The following is an 18749-nucleotide window of genomic DNA, read 5'->3' as shown; positions in this document are numbered from 1 at the left end:
CCTAGGGCATTAACATAAAAATCGATTAGTCGACTATTCGACTAGCAAAACGGTAGTCGACACTGTAAATCAAAAATCGAGTAATCGTTAATATTATTTTTAATATTTTTTATGATTTTTTTTATGATTTGTTTTTTTATAGCAGACATGCAGCTGTGAGCTCTGTTGTTTTGTTGGTAGTTCTCCAACTTAAGTACTAATCCCTTCCTGGCTGATTGTTTTCATATCATATACAAGCCGACTGTACGTGGGTTTTGCCGTCACCGTCACTCGTGTAGGTGCGGTGGGCGGCGGTGGCTGCACTGGCAACATTTAAGACAGATTTTCAAAAAGCATATGCCTCATACGCTCAATGGGGACAACTACAGTGTGTAAATACTTTTACTATTGGTGAGTTTACTACTGTAGTTTGTTCAACAAGTTAGATTGGAGACGTGTCGTCGTTTCGTCCGGTACAGTAGTATAGCAGCCTGTCCCTCCTCACTCTGCCCAATAATATCCAGTTTGGTGACAGTCAAACTACAGTAGCTCTTGCCGTGATTTCATGTTTCTTTTTCTTATTCATCTTTCTTCATGCTTATCCAACAAAAGTGCAGGCGTGCGGTATGTTTTAAAAACAAACAGCCATGCCGCGCGATCATAGTTATAATAGTCGTGAAGTAGTTGATCATCTGATTCATAGCCTGGTAAGCCTGCTAGCTAGCAAGCCTAGTATGTAATCATAACCTCCTCCTAGCTTGTAGCTTCTAAAAACCAAAGGAACTGTGGTTGTAACTTGTTGTTGAACATTTAGGGTGTATGAAAAACATCGCATCATCCTCCTCCTCCGTATCCAATTCTCCAACTGAACAAACATTTTCAACAACGTAACATGCTATGCTGCGCCGTAGAAAGGTCTTGCGCATCAAAAATAGCAGATCTACAAGCTCACAGCGCGTCCATCCGTGAGTCATTGTGGACTTGCAACTTTGACTTGACTTTTAACAGCTGTTGTGAATTTCGGCCAATCAGAGCGGCATTCAGCGTAATCTAGTAAGAGAGTGGCGACACTAGCGTTGACTCCCATTGTAACAATGGAATGCGGAAGTGCTCATTCTATCTCAATGGGATAGTTCCAATGTTTGGAACTATAGCCCATAGCACCCCGCTTTGTGGTGAGATCAAAGCGTGTCGCCACTCTCTTACTATTCCACTCGGCCTGCATTCACCGCCTCTGTTTTGCAGTTAATCCTTCACTCGCGCTGGCCGTTTCAGAACACAATGTTTTAATGCTTGATTGGATGGAAAAAAATATCATATTTTACCGCCGACTAATCGATTATAAACCGATTTTGATGGTATTCGTGTCGACTATCAAAAATCACGTTTGGTTAATGCCCGGCCGAGTGCACATTTTATTTCTGCTGTAAAAACAAACAAAGAGTATGTGATCATGTATCAGTTTTGTTTTATTTAAAAGACAAATGACAAATCAGCAACATATGTGTTAGCACTGATCATGTGATTTCCAATCCATATAGCCCTTTATGGTGTTTAGAAATATTATCAAACGGCATCTGAATAAAGTGGAATTTTTTTTTATCTATACTGTATCTGTGATAGCCTTGCAATCACCATTGATGCATTAAATTAACACTGCGTCATAATTTAAGAAACAAAAACAAAGGCTGATTAATATTTTATGAAGTTATTATTAAAATCCTCGTTTGTCGTTTCCACAATAGTTCTACATTCAACCACATTTTTAATTCACAGCTTAAATCAATAAATAGTGTTGTAAGGTGCACACATTCATTAACCACTTAATTTAAACCTGGCATCCCCCCAAAAAAAATTCAAAAATAGCTAAAACAGCCAATCTACAAGTTCACAACAACAAGTTACAATGCGATGCCTTATGATCTTATACTGTATATGTCTTTTGCTAAAGGAATAGGGCTCTGGTGGTAAAATCTTTGCACAGTGCCATTCCCTCTAAGATTGTGGTTTAACCAGAAAACAAAGAACAAAACGATATCCCGATTCAAATTCACACTCACAAAATATGCCAATCTATATTTGATAGCAAAATCCATAACATTTCACAACAATGCATCCCACTGCAAGCCCATTCCCCTAACGTCACAGCTATTGCTATACGATTAAAACCATGAATATCAAATAGAGACTCAAGTACAATCCAAGAATTTCAATTCCAAAATCGATGCAAAACCCAGTGAGGTGGAGGCGTTACGGAATTCTAATAGACATGTTGTGAGTATTATGAAATAAAGCTCATACACCAGTTTGTGCTGCTCGTGCACCTACAGTATCACTCAATACTAGCTTATTGTTTAAAGTGATATTGTAATACTTATTGGTGTGATAATGGCAGGGATAATGGCCAGGTTCTTACCCTAATGCCTGATGTATACAAAACAAACTAGCCGAGCTACAAGCTCACAACGAGAACTATTTCCAGAGCGTGACAACAGCGTGCACCACTGCACCCAAGTATAAATCAATCTTAAAGCATGGATTAAGAAGTTGGTGGTCATACAAACATTGTTTCAGTCGTGAGATTTAAGTTTGCTTTAACCCAACCACACCAGAGTGATTAGCTGTCTCTGTTAACTAATATTTCACTATCTAGCCACATTTGTTACGACTTACTTCATAGTGGATCAGTGGATGTCTAGCGCTACTGTACTGTAGGTGCAATGGGCGCCGGCAAATAAGAGCCCTCCCATGTGGAGTGGGTTTTCAACCCACGGGTGGCGTGGCGACCACCCCGGCCCACTAGTACTACCAGCCAGCCAGCCAGCCAGCCAGTCAGCCAGCCAGTCAGCCAGCTCAAGTCTATCTCAGGATGGAAGCAACGCAGGCACAGTTGACGCTCGCTTCAAATGCAGAGGTGTGGCCGTTACCCTCCACAGTTCCTGGAGAAACAAAAATAGAGTAATGGTTGTAACTTCCAGTTTTTTTTAATAGAATAAAGGCGTTTAGAGTGCCCAGCAGATGAGGCAGATTTTACTCTGAAAAGCCCCGCCTTCCATTTCCCCCCAAAACCGGGAGGTATAATCTTCCATTACTACTTTGCGCTGTCACATCTCAACTCTCTCTAGAAGCGTTTAGATCCCAAACGAGAGATGATTGGTTAAGTCAGAAATGATGACAGAACATTACAGTTTTATCAAAACCATGGAGAGCGTCGTAGATTTAGAGTAAAGTGACAGTTCAGTCGGGCCGTAAACACTGTTGGGCACAAATAGTGTTAATATTTTGGACATAGGTGGTTTCTGCCCGACGGCAGAGATATGCAATGTGCTATTAACTTGATGCCCATTTAACATGCACTAATACAAATACAAAAATGTACTAAAATGTTCTAGTCTAATTGTCTTCAAGTGGTCGCAATGGCACACAACCAATGTGCTACCTATTTTTAATACTAATACTTTAGCTCCATCTAGTGCACATAACATGTATTCTATCAACCAAAAACGTTTAATTATTTTCAAAATATAAAAAAAAGAAAGAAAAAGTAGCTAAAAACGTGTCGCTTTGTGTCACGTTTTGAGCTTGTGGATCCACTACTTTTGATGCTTTTGTGTGATGCTGTAGTATGACCAAATTAATTTACGCAAAAATAAAAAATAGTCTTCTGAAAGAACAATAGATTTTTCAAAAATAGCAGATCTACAAGCTCATAGCGCGCCACTCGGTGGCACGCTATGAGCTTGTAGATCTGCTATTTTTCAATAGCTAAAGTATAACATAATGCTTAGTTAAAACACCAAAAGGAGTTCCCGTCCAGAATGGGATAAATTACTTTGTGAGCTTTTAAAAACGGTGTGCGGATCTCCTCTCTCCTTTCTAAATAAACAAACAGAGCAGACATATCTCACCAGTTGCTCTATGCGTTCGTGGTGCATGAACTGTATGTATGTACAGTACTGTACATATATGAGGTTTTATCTCACGTGCAATGTGTTTGTGATGTCCATGTCAAATAAACAAACATAAACGGGCGGCTGTGGCTCAGGAGGTAGAGCAGGTCGCCCAATGATCCCTGGGTGGGCGGTTCGAATCCCGGCTCCTCCTGTCCACATGTCGAAGTGTCATTGGGCAAGACACTGAACCCTACATTGCCTCCAATGAGTTGGTCGGTGTGAGCTCGCCACCATTGGTGTGTGAATGTGGGAAGTGAGGACGCTGGCGTCGACTGTTCGCCACTTCACCTCCCAATGTATGAACCATTGTAAAGCGATTTGAGCACTTGGAAAAGCGCTATGAAAATGCAATTCATTATTATTAATAAACATATCTCACCAGTTGCTCTATGCGTTCGTAGTGCATGAACTGGGGGAAGGTGGAAGGGACCTGCTCCACGAGGAAGGTGCTGCGTCCATCCTCCATGGTCTGCAGCTGGGACATGCAGTGCTGGAAGTGGTCGTAGGCTTCGCACGATATGTCCATGTGTCTCACGGTGAAGTTCAGCCTAGTGACAGATAGGTACAAGGAGAGAAGGAACAGCGCAGAATTGTTTATAACAATTGTTAAAAAAAGAGAACACACTTGTGTGACGTGAGGGGCGCCTGGCGGCAGTGGCTCAGGGGTAGAGTGGCTGGATGGTAACCGCAAGGTTGCCAGTTCGAACCCAGGCTCCCCCAGAGTTAGTGTCAAAGTGTCCTTGAGCAAGACACTGAACCCCTAATTGCTCCCGATGTGCAGGTTGGTGCCTTGCTGGGTTTCCGCCGCCATCGGTGTTGGAATGTGTGTGTGAATGGGTGAATGTGCATGCACACAATCTACTGTATGTAAAGCGCCTTGGATAAAGGCGCTATATAAATGTACCATTTACCAATTGTTGGTGCTCTAAAACAAACATTAAATGTCCATAGACTTGGCTGCTACACATGGCGTAATTCCGAAAGCCAGACGTTGGAGGTGCTAGCGCCCCTCAAAAAGCTGGACCTTAAAGGACCACTTCACTAGCCTGGCTAATAAGCCAGACCGAATCAGCCGTTGGCAAACAAAATTGCCTGCCGGATACCACACGGCAGTGTGATTTGAGTCTGGCTTATTAGCCAGGCTACCACTTCACCACTTCAACCTGCTTTCATATAATTGGACACTCTGTCTGTGTCTCAAGGGAGGGCTGTGGGCCACCAGCGTAGGGTTCAGTTTAGAGCTGGCCCAGTCTAACTTCGAAGAGAGGGGGCGAAAAAACAAGAAAAACAAAAAAATATAGCCTACTTTGGCAGCCCTTGTGCATGCAAATTTCTGTTTTAAATGGTGCCCCAGACCGTTCACACTTCACATCTATCGGCCGGGGATGCTCATGATAATAAAAATCTAAATATATATCTTTTTTAATCTGCCTAACGATGAAACAGGAGCCCTGTCCTATGGGCTTCATGGCTCGGCAAATGCTCGGCAAATGCTTACTTACTTATTATCTCTATAGACAAGACAGGTAGATAGTACAGGGGTTATATTATCTCACCTCTTCTCTATAGCAAGGTAGGCAGTACAGGGCTGCTGGAAGTTACTGCAAAGTCTGTAGATGGTTCGGAAAAACGCGTCTGACAGCTCATCGTCATAGCACACTGCAGGCAAACAGAAACAGAGCACAACATTACTTGTGTGTGTGTCCACGCTTATTCTGTATTCATTCAAGTGTCAACCACTATTAAGGAATGTCAGTTGTTGAAAACACAGTACAACTTGTGCATTTCTACCAACCATGGTTGTGATTTACAGTCATTCTTCCAACCAGTCAAAGCCACCAAACATTCTCTCCCAAGTCTGGCTGAAAGGCACTGCACTTCACTGAGGCTGCGCTGCCTCCTACTGGCAGTAAGTAAATTAGCAGACATCCATCCGATACTGTTTTCAATGCTGAACCAGACAGTAAAACATGATTGATTCCAACAAGAATCAAATGTCCACAAGTTAAGTGAAACCATCCTAGGTTTGACAGGCCATGTTACTATAGGCCGGGGCTATTAGAGGCATAGGGCTTACTCTTCAAAACGCTTACTTTTCAGGATAGCAAACCTAGTAGATGTAATAGGCCAAAACGTGGCACGATGTGACACGCTTTGAGCGAGTAGATTGGCTGTTAGAATATGGAAGTTAGAATATGGAAATAAGAGGCTTCTTTCCGACTATATTCAATAGACAATTTGCAAAAAGGTCTATTTATGTAAGTTACTGTTCTATTGCTGCACCCGCCATTATTAACCTCATGCACATACAGTATCTGTAACTAAATATACTGCTTTTTTAATAACTGCATCATACCATTGCCATTCTCATGAATATCTGGAATTATTTGACCTGCTTGTACACGGGGTGGCAGTGGCTCAGGGCTAGAGTGGCCGGTAGAGCGGCCGGATTGACAACCGCGAGGTTCCCAGTTCGATCCCGGGCTCCTAAAGTTAGTGTCGAAGTGTCCTTGAGCAAGACTCTGAACCCCTAATTGCTGCCGATGTGCAGGTTGGTGCCTTGCATGGTTTCCTCTGCCATCGGTGTATGAATATGTGTGTTAATGGGTGAATGTAATATGTAAAGCTCTTTGGATAAAAGTGCTATATAAATGCACCATTTACCATTGACATGAATATATATTTGTCTCCACCAGGCCGAAGGCATGGGGAGAGAGTATGTTGTGCACTCCTTCCGTGTGTGTGTGTCCGTCCGTCCGTCCTTCCGTCCGTCCGTTACCAGCTAATCTCCGGCACCGTTAACCCGGTCGATGCCAAACTTTGCACACACACTCCCTGGATGCCAACGATGAACCTCTGCCACAAATTTTCCAGAACGGCCTGTTATAGCACCACCATGAGGCAGCTTTTCACATTTTTTACCTAAAACTGCACCCATCTGCGTGAAACGTTGCATGCACACTCCCTAGAGGCCAAGGACAAATCTTTTTCACCTGCATTTTCCGCATCTGCCTTTTATAGCGCCACCAGGAGGCCGACTTTTGCAAAACACATTTTTTGATATTATTCCTCCAGATTCTGTCAAACTCTCACAAATCGTTACACAGTATCTCTATGGTCATGTGCTCAGGTCGGATCTGTCCGATATTTCATATTCCATCCTAATTGGCTATAATTGGCTTTCACAGTTTGCAAGATTGCCCCGTTTTGAACAAAAGCCTCAAATCATGAACGCAGCGTGCAATTTACGTGAAATCTTTCACACATTTTCTTACTAGGCTGAGGAATATATCCCATCCTTTTCACATTGGCCTGTTATAGTGCCACCAGGCACTCTGCATTTCCTCAACAAAATTAAGAAAATTGTTGACAGGTTGATTTTTGCTAAACACATTTTTGGAACAAAATGCCTCAAATCATCAAATTGCCATCAAAGGCGTATGAAGAAATGGCACCCTTTTCACATTGGCCTATTATAGTGCCACCAGGCACTCTGCATTTCCTCAACAAAATTAAGAAAATTGTTGCAAAAAACTAACAAACAAAAAAACATGTTTATATTACTCCTAAAGATTTTGCCAAACATCTCACACAGTCCTATCCTCCTGGTGGAGACCTGTGCCCAGAAGGGCACTTTTTCTAGTTTTTATTTTTTTACACATATGAGGGGCATTTTCTTATCCTTGTCCTTGTTATCCTTGTCCTTGTTATTCTCATTCCCTTTTACAGAAAACTACAACAAGATGGAGTTTCTTGTTCCCCAAAGGAATTTCACCCACTTCCTAACACCTGCGATGTGACAATAAAGACTTGCTTACAGTGTTCAAATACATCCATAACCTGAGGTCAAAGGGCATGCATTGCACAGACTCTTACCGTCCGCTGCCAGGATGAACCTAGTGTTGTCATGAAGATCTGCCACTTCCTCCTCAGTCCAGCTGAATTCCACATCAGCATCTGGAGATGAAAGAACAACAAACTTAAAGGGGAAAACCACCCATTTTCAACATTTTACTATGTCATTAACATACCTTAGAGCTGTTGTGTGGAAATAATAAAAAAGTCCCCCCATTCTGTGTTTCCTAGAACTGTAATTATGAAAAAAATCATTAACATGGTGAAACACATCTTGATGACATCATCAAGATGTGTTTCACCATGTTAATGATTTTTTTCAGACCTCTAGTTCTAGGAAACACAGAATGGGGGAACTTTTTTTATTATTTCCACACAACAGCTCTAAGGTATATTAATGACATAGTAAAATGTTGAAAATGAGTGGAATGCCCCTTTAAGCAATATTACACGAGAGGTGGGTGGTTTTACGTCATGAATGCACGCCTGCGATGCTGCAGGAACTCGCCCGCAGGGCAGGGCGAGTTCCGAAAGCATCATGTATGTAATGACGTGTAATTTAGGGAGGGATTGGATCAGGAGGAGTTAGAGTGGTCGCTTGCTCCTCGAGCAAGTCTCTTCTTAACTCATTAGGATTCTAAAAAATGTCTTCCAACTCCTAACTTGTGTAGCTAAATCAGTGGTGCTCAAACTTTTGTCTCATGTACATAAAGGATCTCCGATTTGATATGCATTTGTTTGCGGACCGTTCATCTCAAAATATTTTGTTCCAGGGACCCCCAGATACAAAGATGTGAGTTTAAAATGTTCACTTTAATATATAAGATTTGCACATGTTTTCCTGGCTATGAGCTTATAGATCTATTTTTGAATAGCCAAAGCATACAATATGGCTAAAGTGGCTAAAATGATTGTGATACTAGATAATAGTATGCTATGAGCTTGCTTGCGTGTGTGTGCGTTTTGTGTGTGGGTGTCGTATATGTGTGAGTGACTGGAGAGTGAGATCACTCCTACCTGTACAAAGGTCATGTTGGAGCCAGTCTAGTTGCCTCACCTTGACTTCACCACCTGTTGGACAGACAGACAGACGGACAACAACAACATATTCCGCATTGTGTTGCCAGTCCGATGCTGAAACATGAAGAGGACGTTTTAAATACAGTGATCTCACCTGCAGGCTCCGTTAGATGTCTATTTGACATGACGTTCTGCTGACACATGCCGAGAAGATCCTCTCCAACATCTGCAACAGACGAACAGGACTTTGAGATTTCATGGAAACAACACTTTATTATTGCGACAGCAGGTCGCAGTTAACTATGAAATCGTGCATTTCCCGTCAGTTGGTTCGTCACGCCCCATATGGTCAATCATGCCCCGTGACATCACGTGATGTCATCAATATTAAGCCCATATATATGGATATCCCTGATGTCATCAATATTGGCCAGCAACTCTACATCTGACCTAAAACCTCAAACCCTTAGATCTCCAAATATGGAGCTGACCTCTGTTCTGACATTCCATATGTTGATCCTTCCCCATCCATCCTTCCTCTTCGATGTCTCCCTTTTGACTGACACCTGTCCATTTAAACTATAGACGGGCTGCCCCAAAGTTATTAGTGCAGCCGCGCGAGTTCTCAACAGGCCCGAAAATTAAGGCCCGGTCCTACCTGGGCCCTCATCAAACCCTGTACACTCAAGGCACTGTCCCCGCTGCCACCCTTAGATCTCCATATATGGAGCTGACCCGTTCTGACATCCCATGTTGATCTCACCTCACCAAACCCTGTACACTCAATACACGTTCCATTTATGGACAGGACAGAATTCATTCCATATGTTGATCTGATCCCCCCATGCCAAAGCGCCAGCGCTCGCCCAGCAGTCTGCCGTCACCCAGGCGAGCCCTCGTAATTATACCTGTGTTTCCTAGTAGGCTACCATTAGCACATTCAACTCTGGTTCCCGGTGTACCTCTCATTGCCTTGTTATTTGCACAAAACAATCGATGGTAATCGTCTCAGTGAAGCGTTTAAAGGTGGCCTTACACTAGCCGATTTTTTTCAATCTGAAATCTGATAGCACCACACACTACAGGATAGTTGGAGCGGGGCAGAGCAAATATCAAACATTCTTGATGTTGATCGGGCCGATCCCGATCGCGCTTTGAGCGGTCGGGCACCCCCCGAGCCGATTATCGGCTAGTGTAAGGCCACCTTAAGTTCTCCATTATCCCCAAGTGCCTTCCTCGCTATAACTTAAGAGACTGAAAACAGAAGGGCCTCCAGAGACTGTGGGACACGAGATACTTCAAATAGAAGCCCTCGCCAGAGTCGCCACGTCATCCAATGCTGTGTTCTTCAACGCAGACCATGAGAGAGGATTTGATTTGATGAGATTTTTTATTACGAATTTCAAGCGCAACAACTCAAAAAAGTATAATGGCAAAAACCCCATGGGCAAGCACGTAACGTGGTTATTAAAAACACTACATTCCAAAGTTGTACTCGGTGGAAACAGGAGGGAGTTCCGGGCGTTGGAATCACGTCAATGTTGCTGCTTCACTCTAATTAATGTGTGACGCTCAGGACGCAGCTGCATTAATCACTTTAACTGCGAAAGGTCTGTCTGCTCTGCAGCCTCGGTCCAATTAAAGTGTCCCTTGTCAGGAATACGGAACACAGTGTCCGTTAGGAGAATAGGAGTGAGCATAATTAATATTAATTATGCATAATGTGTCTCACTGTGTGGTGGGCCATGTATTGCCCTCGCAGCGACAACTAGGAAACAAAACACAATGAACCCACGCACTTGATTCACCCAGTGGTTCAATCAAGCACAGACACATTTTAAGTCAAGCTGTCCCGACCCTCACAGTGTGTCATCTGTGCACTCATTACATCTTCAGTTCAGTTTAGTTTTTGATTTTCTTTTTGAGAAAGCCTTGGCCTGGCCTACTCACCCCTTCCTTGAAACATCAAAATGGTAAATGGTGCATCTATAAAGCGCTTAACCAAAGCGCTTTACATCGATTGTGCATTACATTCACCCATTCACACACGCATACTGTACACCGATGGCGGAGGAAACCATGCCAAGGCAGTAAGGCACCAACCTGCACATCGGGAGCAATCAGGGGTTCAGAGACACTGGGCTGTATTTTGCGTGTCTTAAGTACCAGGTCTTATTACTTAACTTAAGACCTGGAGGCGTGGTCAATGCTCTTTGGCCACTCAGAATAGCCAAATGGCATTGATCACGCCTGCAGGTCTTAAGTTAAGTAATAAGACCTGGTACTTAAGACACGCAAAATACAGCCCTCAGAGTCTTGCTCAAGGACACTTCCAACACCAACTCTGAGGGAGACCGGGATCGAACTGGGAACCTCACAGTTCCCATCCGGCCACTCTACCCCCTGAACCACTGCCGCCCCATACTTGTGATATGCTATGTCCATGCAAAAAAAAACATGAAGCTAGCCATTATTTAGACATCTTCACCTACTTTGCTGCATTGACCGTTCGTTCTGTGATGTTCAAATTCAGTCAATGTAAAACATTCTACAACTTTCTTCTGGCCTGTAGTAAACAGAGAGCTCTGTAGTCAAGAGTTATACTGGACAATCTGGAGGTGGTTGTGGAGTAGCCTGGCTAATAACCCAGACTCATATCAACGGCAGATAGTCTGGTTTATTAACCAGGCTAGTTGCGGAGGCGAGACTGAGGAGGAAGATGGAAGCTATTGTCTCCTTGGTGGGCTAGTGGGGTTGAGGAGCACCTTCAGCCACAGACTCTTCGTGCCTTGGCATAAGACTGAGCGACTGAGTTTTGTTGTTCATTGTGGGCCAGTTTTCAATACAGTACTAGTAGCAAATGACTGAAAACTGTTTTTTTCTATCAATTCTCTTTTACACAGATCCTGTATTTTCTCCTCTTTTTTATGCACCCTCCTCAGCTGTTTGCATCACAATTCAAATTGTGATTTAATCACCACAAGTTTGAATTGATTTTAAATTGATTTACGAATTACGATATATCGTTACATGCCTAATAACATGTCATGTCATGTCAACATTTTAACCCATTTTGACCTGAGATCAGATTCTAAAAATGTCTTCTAAATCCTGACAGTTTTCTGAAAAAGCTATGTTTCTATGTCAGTCGTTCTTTGATTTTTCAAAAATAGCAGACCTACAAGCTCGTAGCGCGGCACTCGGTGCCGCGCTATGAGCTTGTAGATCTGCTATTTTTCAATAGCTAAAGCATAACATAATGATCAATTTTGTGCTCTCTCTCTCTTTGTGTCAACTTAAGTCACTATAACATTAAGTAGGAGTGTTTTCTGGAGGAATAGATAGAATTAAGTCAGTCTTGTGATTAACCAGCGCTTAAATAAAATGACCAACCCACGGCTGGGCTTCTCCTTTCAACCTTGTGACACGGCGGCGGGCATTGTACTCATTGTACCGTTACCTGTGCAGTAAACTGTTTTGGCCAGAGTTGCCATGACGACGCTGGTCAGGCCCGTTCCGGCCCCCAGCTCCAACACCGTGGCTCCTCTGAACGTGGCCGACTGAGAGAGGATGTAGTCAGCCAATAGGAACGCCCCGCGCCACACCTAACCAATAGCAGGAGTGGAGGCGGGAGAAATATGAGAGAATAATGCAGTGTAAAAAAAACAATGAGACAGAGAGACGAAGGACATTACATTCAACAAGTTGGCTGAAAGCAGGGTGTCATTAAGGTTAATTACCATCAGAGTTGACATAAATTACAGTCTACTGCCAGAGTGGCTAAATGCTGTGCAAAGTTAAGTTTCTAACTGTCAAAATGTCAAGCGGAAAACTGACAATGGCTTGAAAAACATTCAGCAGAAGACTTGCATCATCACTCTAGAGCAGCACTCAGAACAAATGCCATCAGGACGGCTAGCTTGTATATATCACTTACATCTTGATCTAGACTGTTGTGACACTTTCCTAATTCAAGATTAATGTTTAACAAAATGTGCTACAGGTTAAAAAAAAAGATACCAAGGATTCATCAGTGATATCAAACTATTGCCTCTCATCGCAAGTTTGTCGTGCAACACTTGTTGAAATGGCCAGGAGACGAAGTCTAACGTTTATGATGTCACACCCTCGTCCCTTGGTATCTTTACAGTAGTCTTATTTGAAGGCCCTGGTACTCGTATCAAGGTTAAAATCAGCATCAACAGACAACACAAACATCAATGAGCAAAATGATGAGTCACAACAAGGGTAACAGCAGCAAGCTAAATGGTTTGTCAAATAATTCCTATAATGCAATTATAGAATATATAAATATTATTTTCTAATCAAACAATTTCCAAAAACAGCAGAAATCGCTGACCTACAAGCTTACAACACATGTAAGTTGTTTGAAGTATACAATTATTAAATGTCAGTAATATATTTGTATGTTTTAAGTTATTAGTCATATAAGCCCTGTGCATTTTTTTTATGAAGCCTGAAAGGCAAACAGAAATTACACTTATATTCAGATGTTCTAGAGTTCAATGTCAAAGCACAATACAATTGTGAATCGCAATAATTTGTGTTAACAATGAATCGTCAACTTAAATTTGTAATCCTGACTAGCCCTAGGCCTACGTGTATGTATGGACTGTGGACTGTGTCCTGCTGTCCAGTTTTATGATGTAATTATTATGACAGAACAGTTCAAGTGAATGTAGCATCGCATGGATAAGGCGAGACTGACCTGTTTTCCCACATCCTCCAGAGTGGTGGCCATGGTGTGCTCTGTAAATAGTTTGGATATATGCACATTTTAAATATGTGCCCATTTCCAGTCTATAACAAATTAACACAAACATTCCATGCCAGGGTAAAGACAGCTGCATTAATAATTACTATTTGATTTAGGTAAACGCCAAACTGTCTGCAAGCACCGTGACAATAGTCAACAACATTGATTGCCAACGCTTGATAACTCGCACACTATTAATTTGATTAGCTGCAGCTGTGTTTATCCTGTGAAAAGTGTCCATTGATATTCTGGCAGAAAGATGCACGGTTCTTTGTATTCCCATACACACCCTGCATGCTCCTTCATACAATAGTGACCTCAGTTCTCCATCTTCAAACCACACCAACACTGGCAGGTCACTAGATTTTACAACCAATGTTTAATGGCTGTCCCTTTATCAATACCATATTGATAAACTACATATTATGGAGTCGTTTAAACCACTGGGTCGGGGCCCATTTTTATGGGTCCCTTTATTTTTTGGTCTCAAAAAACATTTGTTTTAAATTATTATTATTTCAAAACATTTTAAAAACAAATCCCCCCCCCCCATAAAAAAAACAATTTATTATTTGTATGAATTAAATCAAATCCAATAATTGATTCTTCTTTGATTTCTGGAACAAATAAATCCCATAAATTTGAAAATAAATGTTTAAGAAGTAGTGAAAATAGCCGACCATCAAACTACATATACGTCTTTTAAACCAGTGGTCCCCAAACATTTTTATTTCGAGATCCAAAAGAGACAGATTCAGATCCAAAACATAGATTCTGAATTTACCACTTAATATTATTTAATAGTACTATTTAATAGTGGCATCAGCCGATGCGCTATTTTCTCCATACGTTTATAACATGTTATGGAATAGAATTCTGATATCTTCTGTTGACAAATATTCAAAAAGTTTTTTTTTTTTTTATTGGAAAATGTATTTCCGGTGCTTTACCTACCAATCCGTATCACATCTTTGAGGTACTGGTGGTCTTCATCGTCCTGCTCCTCATCGTCCTCCGGCGTGGCTGTTGATTGGCTGAGGATGGTAGGACACACCTGGGTTCTGCTGACCCTCTCGGTCTGGGTGCTCGGTCTGGGCCTGGAGGACAACAGCAGCATTCTTTATGTCACGGTACAATGTATAATCATGCAGTACACCCATATCCTCTACCAGAGTGCTCCTTCAAATTAATAATACGTATTTGGCCACAGACTGGAGCCCCGTCTTGGGACCCCGCATAAAAGATTTGTGTTTGAATGTTTAAAAAACATTCAACAATTCATCCAAATTCTTTCAAATTGTTTTGGAAACTAGCACGTTTACAGGTTCACAATGTGTGACACCACGGCCACTTTATTTTCACACCACGGCTATTTTCAAATGTATCTAGGTGTAAAGTGGAAAACTGTATTGCTATATTAACTAATCTTCTGGGGACCCACAGGAACCCCCTCAAAGACCCCTGGTGGTCCCCAGTCCCCACTCTGAGAACCAGTGCTCTATACCATCACAACTGTGGACAGAGATGCATGTTTGTTGGACGTACCTGCGTGTCACCTCCAGGTCCCCATCTTCGTCTAGGATTGGCTGCACAGTGATGTCCTCTTCTTCCTCTGCCACCGGCGTGCTCCCTTTCTCATCTTCCCTCCCACTGTCTTCCTGTGTGTCACCGTGTGAATCTTCCTCACGAGCAGTGGAAATGAGCTTGTACTTGGAAACAAAGACTGTGGGGAGATTTGCACAAAAACATTATTCCTAATATGTTAAAATTTTGAATTAATCTGTATTCTTAGACGATGCTTTCTAAATGTTACGTTGCTATAATGGAAGTGGAACTAATATTACTTGTGCATGCAAGAAATGTGTCTCTGCAAGGTTGGTGCATTACACTGTCTGAATAACAACAGTATTAAGAAATAGTTAGAATGTAAGTTCTCGAAAGGATAGGACATGGTTGATGGATGTTTATACACACAGACCTTACTGTCCTACACGGATACTAGAACGCTACGGATACTAGTCACCCCGGGTCAGTGTACAGCCGGCGTAACTGCTCAGCCTGGTATTCCTAAACGTAGCCTCAGCAAACTATGTCTAAACGGTAAAACGTAACCTTATTCCCAAGCTTAACCACAGCGAAACGGTGCTAAAACATAAGCCCATTCCTAAACTTACCCCCCAGTAAAACTATACCTAACATTTTGATTGATTGATTGAAATATGTATTAACAGTTTGCAGAATTACAGTACATTTCAAGCACAACTCAATACAAAGACTGTTAACTGTGAGTGGACGACCCAAGAAAGCATTACACTTGTTTACAAGAGGGTCCACCTTGTTCAATTCATCAAAACATTTAGAGACATACAAATAGACACTTCTATATAGCCAAAGAACAGAACAGGAATTCATCATAAAGGAGGTAAAAATGGAAAAGAAACATATAATACAGTGAGGGGAAAAAGGAGTGGGTGGGTGGGGGGATTCAGATTTTACGGGGGGCAGTTTCGAATTGCAGCCGTCCGTAGGTGCCCTTTGAGAGCGGTTTTTAAGGAGTCAAGGGATTCGCATGTCTTAATGACTGTTGGTAGGGCGTTCCACATTTTGGTGGCATAGGAGCGAAAATAATTTAGTCCCTTGTTTGTGCCGAATCTGGGTTGCCCATGGTTTGTTGCACTCCCTCTGGTGTTGTGGGTGTGGACTTTGTTAACATTAAGGAAGTATTTAGACAGGTACATGGGTATCTTGGTGGTGTATCGAACCCTGCACTTATTTCTAGCCTTGTCCTCAGTAAAAAAAGAATGCTACAAGAACCGCCCAACCGAGCGGTCGGCGGAAGAAAATGAGGGTGAATGAATTTTAAGCCGAGCATTCCGGTTAGGTTTACGAAGGTATACGATTGAGGCATGATGAAACCAGTATACACAGACTATATACACACAGACACACACACACACACACACAGAGTCAGACCTGGCTGTCCAACACCGTTGAGGCGTGCCATAAGGTGGCGTGCGTTGGGCTGTAGCAGGTGAACATCGGACAGTACTGTGTCATAGTGGAAGGTGATGATGTCCATGGCTGCTCCCACATCACCTCGACGACACTACTGATGTGGGGGTGTGCTGCTACTTAATGCCTGGAGACAACACACATACGCACAACACACAATATTCTGACTCAAACTAAATATTATGTATCAACTGTTGCTTTGAAAATGTAGTCAGCTTGTTGAGATAATTGCATGTTTAATCAATGTCATAACACGCAAATAATATGCACCCTCTAATGAGCCCTGCTTTAAAGTCAATGGCATGCGGTCGGAATGCCTAGCAGCATACTGTAGCAGAAAGGCCTGCATGTTATTTATAGAGGCTGGTGTTCCGAAATGAACCCTGCTAACTTGTGTTCAACCACTCATTCACTGTGTGTGTGCACACGCGCGCACACACACACACACACACACGAGCGCGAATAGATTACAGTACTGTAGTTAGGTGCAAACAAGTCAAAGATTAACTCTATTCGACCCCGATGTAGATTCTACCAGCGACACTTTACCAAAGTTACCGTTAGGTCAGTGTTAATCGGTTTAGCAGGCTGCAAAATGCAATATCTAACTGGCATTTAGTAGCCCTGAAACATGATATGATAATCATCATGATGATTATCATGGCAGTCATGTTTCAGGGCTAGGCATTTAGATACATGCTGTACATTGTTTTGCCGTTAGATTTGAATGTTTTCGAACATTCTACTCTATCTGGAGAAGCTCATTTTCATTTAGTTAATTTTGTGATTTAGGTAAAGAGGGGGCGGGGCGCACATAAACAACACGCTTGAAATGCAACGAATATCACAACATAGCTTATAACTTAACCTGCCGTTTTCCGAATAAAAACATTCGTTAAACGTCCAAGGGGAGACTAATTAAAGACAAGATAAAGGCTAATTTGGGTAATTTTATTTTTGGAAGGACAACTCACGGAAACTTCTTCCATGCTCCTCTCCTCTCCAGCTACACGGACACAAATGACGGACGGACAACCTTGGGCGCCGCATTCTATCTAGTCCTGACAACAAGTGGGAAACAAGTAATGTTGCAGAATGTTCCTAGCCCCTTATACCTCGGATAGCCATGAAAATGTGAAAAATAGTTAGAACTGAACGATAAACCCTTTTTTAATATCTATGGATAAACCTATTGAGAGAAGTTTTTGTATTGTGTTGTATTTATTTAGCAGCAGTGTGCAAGAATCAGAAGGCCATTGAATGGTGCTTAGTAGGCCTACTGTTATTATAATAACCTTATTACATACTTGTAAATCGTATAGGCCTACCATAGAGTTTTAGCGGCATTTTTGTTCTCTAATAATATAAAGAAAAAAGCTCTTAGAGCCATTGTGGGGTAATGACAAAGGGTTTACTTGTCATTTATGGCAGTAACTATTTAATGCAAACTTACCCCCGGGGGCTTAAAATGTATGTATAGATAGGCCATAGGCTTACCGAATTAAAATAAGGAACTCTTTAAATGAAGTTGTGGGTGGCTCTTAAAAGAGCCTTTGTGGGGTAAAACACTAAAACAGGCTGTTGTGTGGATGTTTACTTCTTCTTGGCGGCAGCCGCCTTGGGTTTCGCCGCCTTGGGCTTTGCTACCTTCTTTGCTGGTGCTTTCTTAGCGGCAGCAGGCTTCTTCACCTTCTTGGGACTCTTGGTCGCCTTCTTGGGGCTCTTGGCTACGGCTTTCTTTGCAGCGGCAGGCTTCTTTACCTTCTTGGGGGATTTCTTAGCGGCTGCGGGTTTCTTGGCTGCTGCCTTCTTGGGGGATTTCTTAGCAGCTGGAGCTGGGGCGACTTCTGCCATTCTCTTTTGTATTTCTGAACTGCAAATTCTGGGTAGAGTAGAGAGAGATGTTGAAACATAAGGAGGGAGTGGAACTTAAAGGATGTGTGAGAACAGGAGCGTACCTATGTTCCCCAGGTTCTACTTACCCCTACCACAGCCACCTCCTATGGTTGAGTGGGGAACATAGAACCTCTTTTTGGTTGAGCGGGGAACATAGAACCTTTTTTGGGGGTCGGGAAGAGTGGGGAACATAGGGATGACCCCGTGAGAACTATGTAGACTCAACTCACTGGGTATGTGTTATTGTGTTCTCCTGA

General features: G+C 42.4%; 1 protein-coding gene across 1 annotated transcript; it reads right to left on the bottom strand.

The window, feature by feature from the left end:
• Positions 1–1430: 1430 nt before the first annotated feature.
• mettl22 (methyltransferase 22, Kin17 lysine) lies at positions 1431–17698 on the bottom strand. The gene is made up of 12 exons (XM_079519402.1): positions 17571–17698; positions 16558–16723; positions 15130–15307; positions 14539–14681; positions 13537–13577; positions 12268–12412; positions 8962–9033; positions 8805–8858; positions 7809–7889; positions 5489–5591; positions 4312–4480; positions 1431–2918 (listed from the first exon to the last, which is right to left on the bottom strand). Exons 2-12 carry the CDS (start codon positions 16661–16663, stop codon positions 2844–2846), a joined length of 1167 nt encoding a protein of 388 aa, XP_079375528.1. The 5' UTR covers positions 16664–16723; positions 17571–17698; the 3' UTR covers positions 1431–2843.
• Between the last annotated feature and the right edge of the window lie 1051 nt (positions 17699–18749).

The sequence above is a fragment of the Electrona antarctica genome (assembly GCF_951216825.1).
Source record: "Electrona antarctica genome assembly, chromosome: 14".
NCBI classification, from domain to species: Eukaryota; Metazoa; Chordata; class Actinopteri; order Myctophiformes; family Myctophidae; genus Electrona; species Electrona antarctica.
This window is presented reverse-complemented; position numbering and strand designations above follow the sequence as displayed.

Coding starts and splice junctions, on each gene's coding strand:
- mettl22 (XM_079519402.1), bottom strand. CDS start 16,663: ATGGACATCATCACCTTCCACTATGACACAGTACTGTCCGATGTTCAC. Junction 9,034..12,267: donor CAAAACAGTTTACTGCACAG/GTAACGGTACAA, acceptor CGTCTGTTGCAG/ATGTTGGAGAGGATCTTCTC. Junction 4,481..5,488: donor TACCTTGCTATAGAGAAGAG/GTGAGATAATAT, acceptor ATCTGTCACTAG/GCTGAACTTCACCGTGAGAC.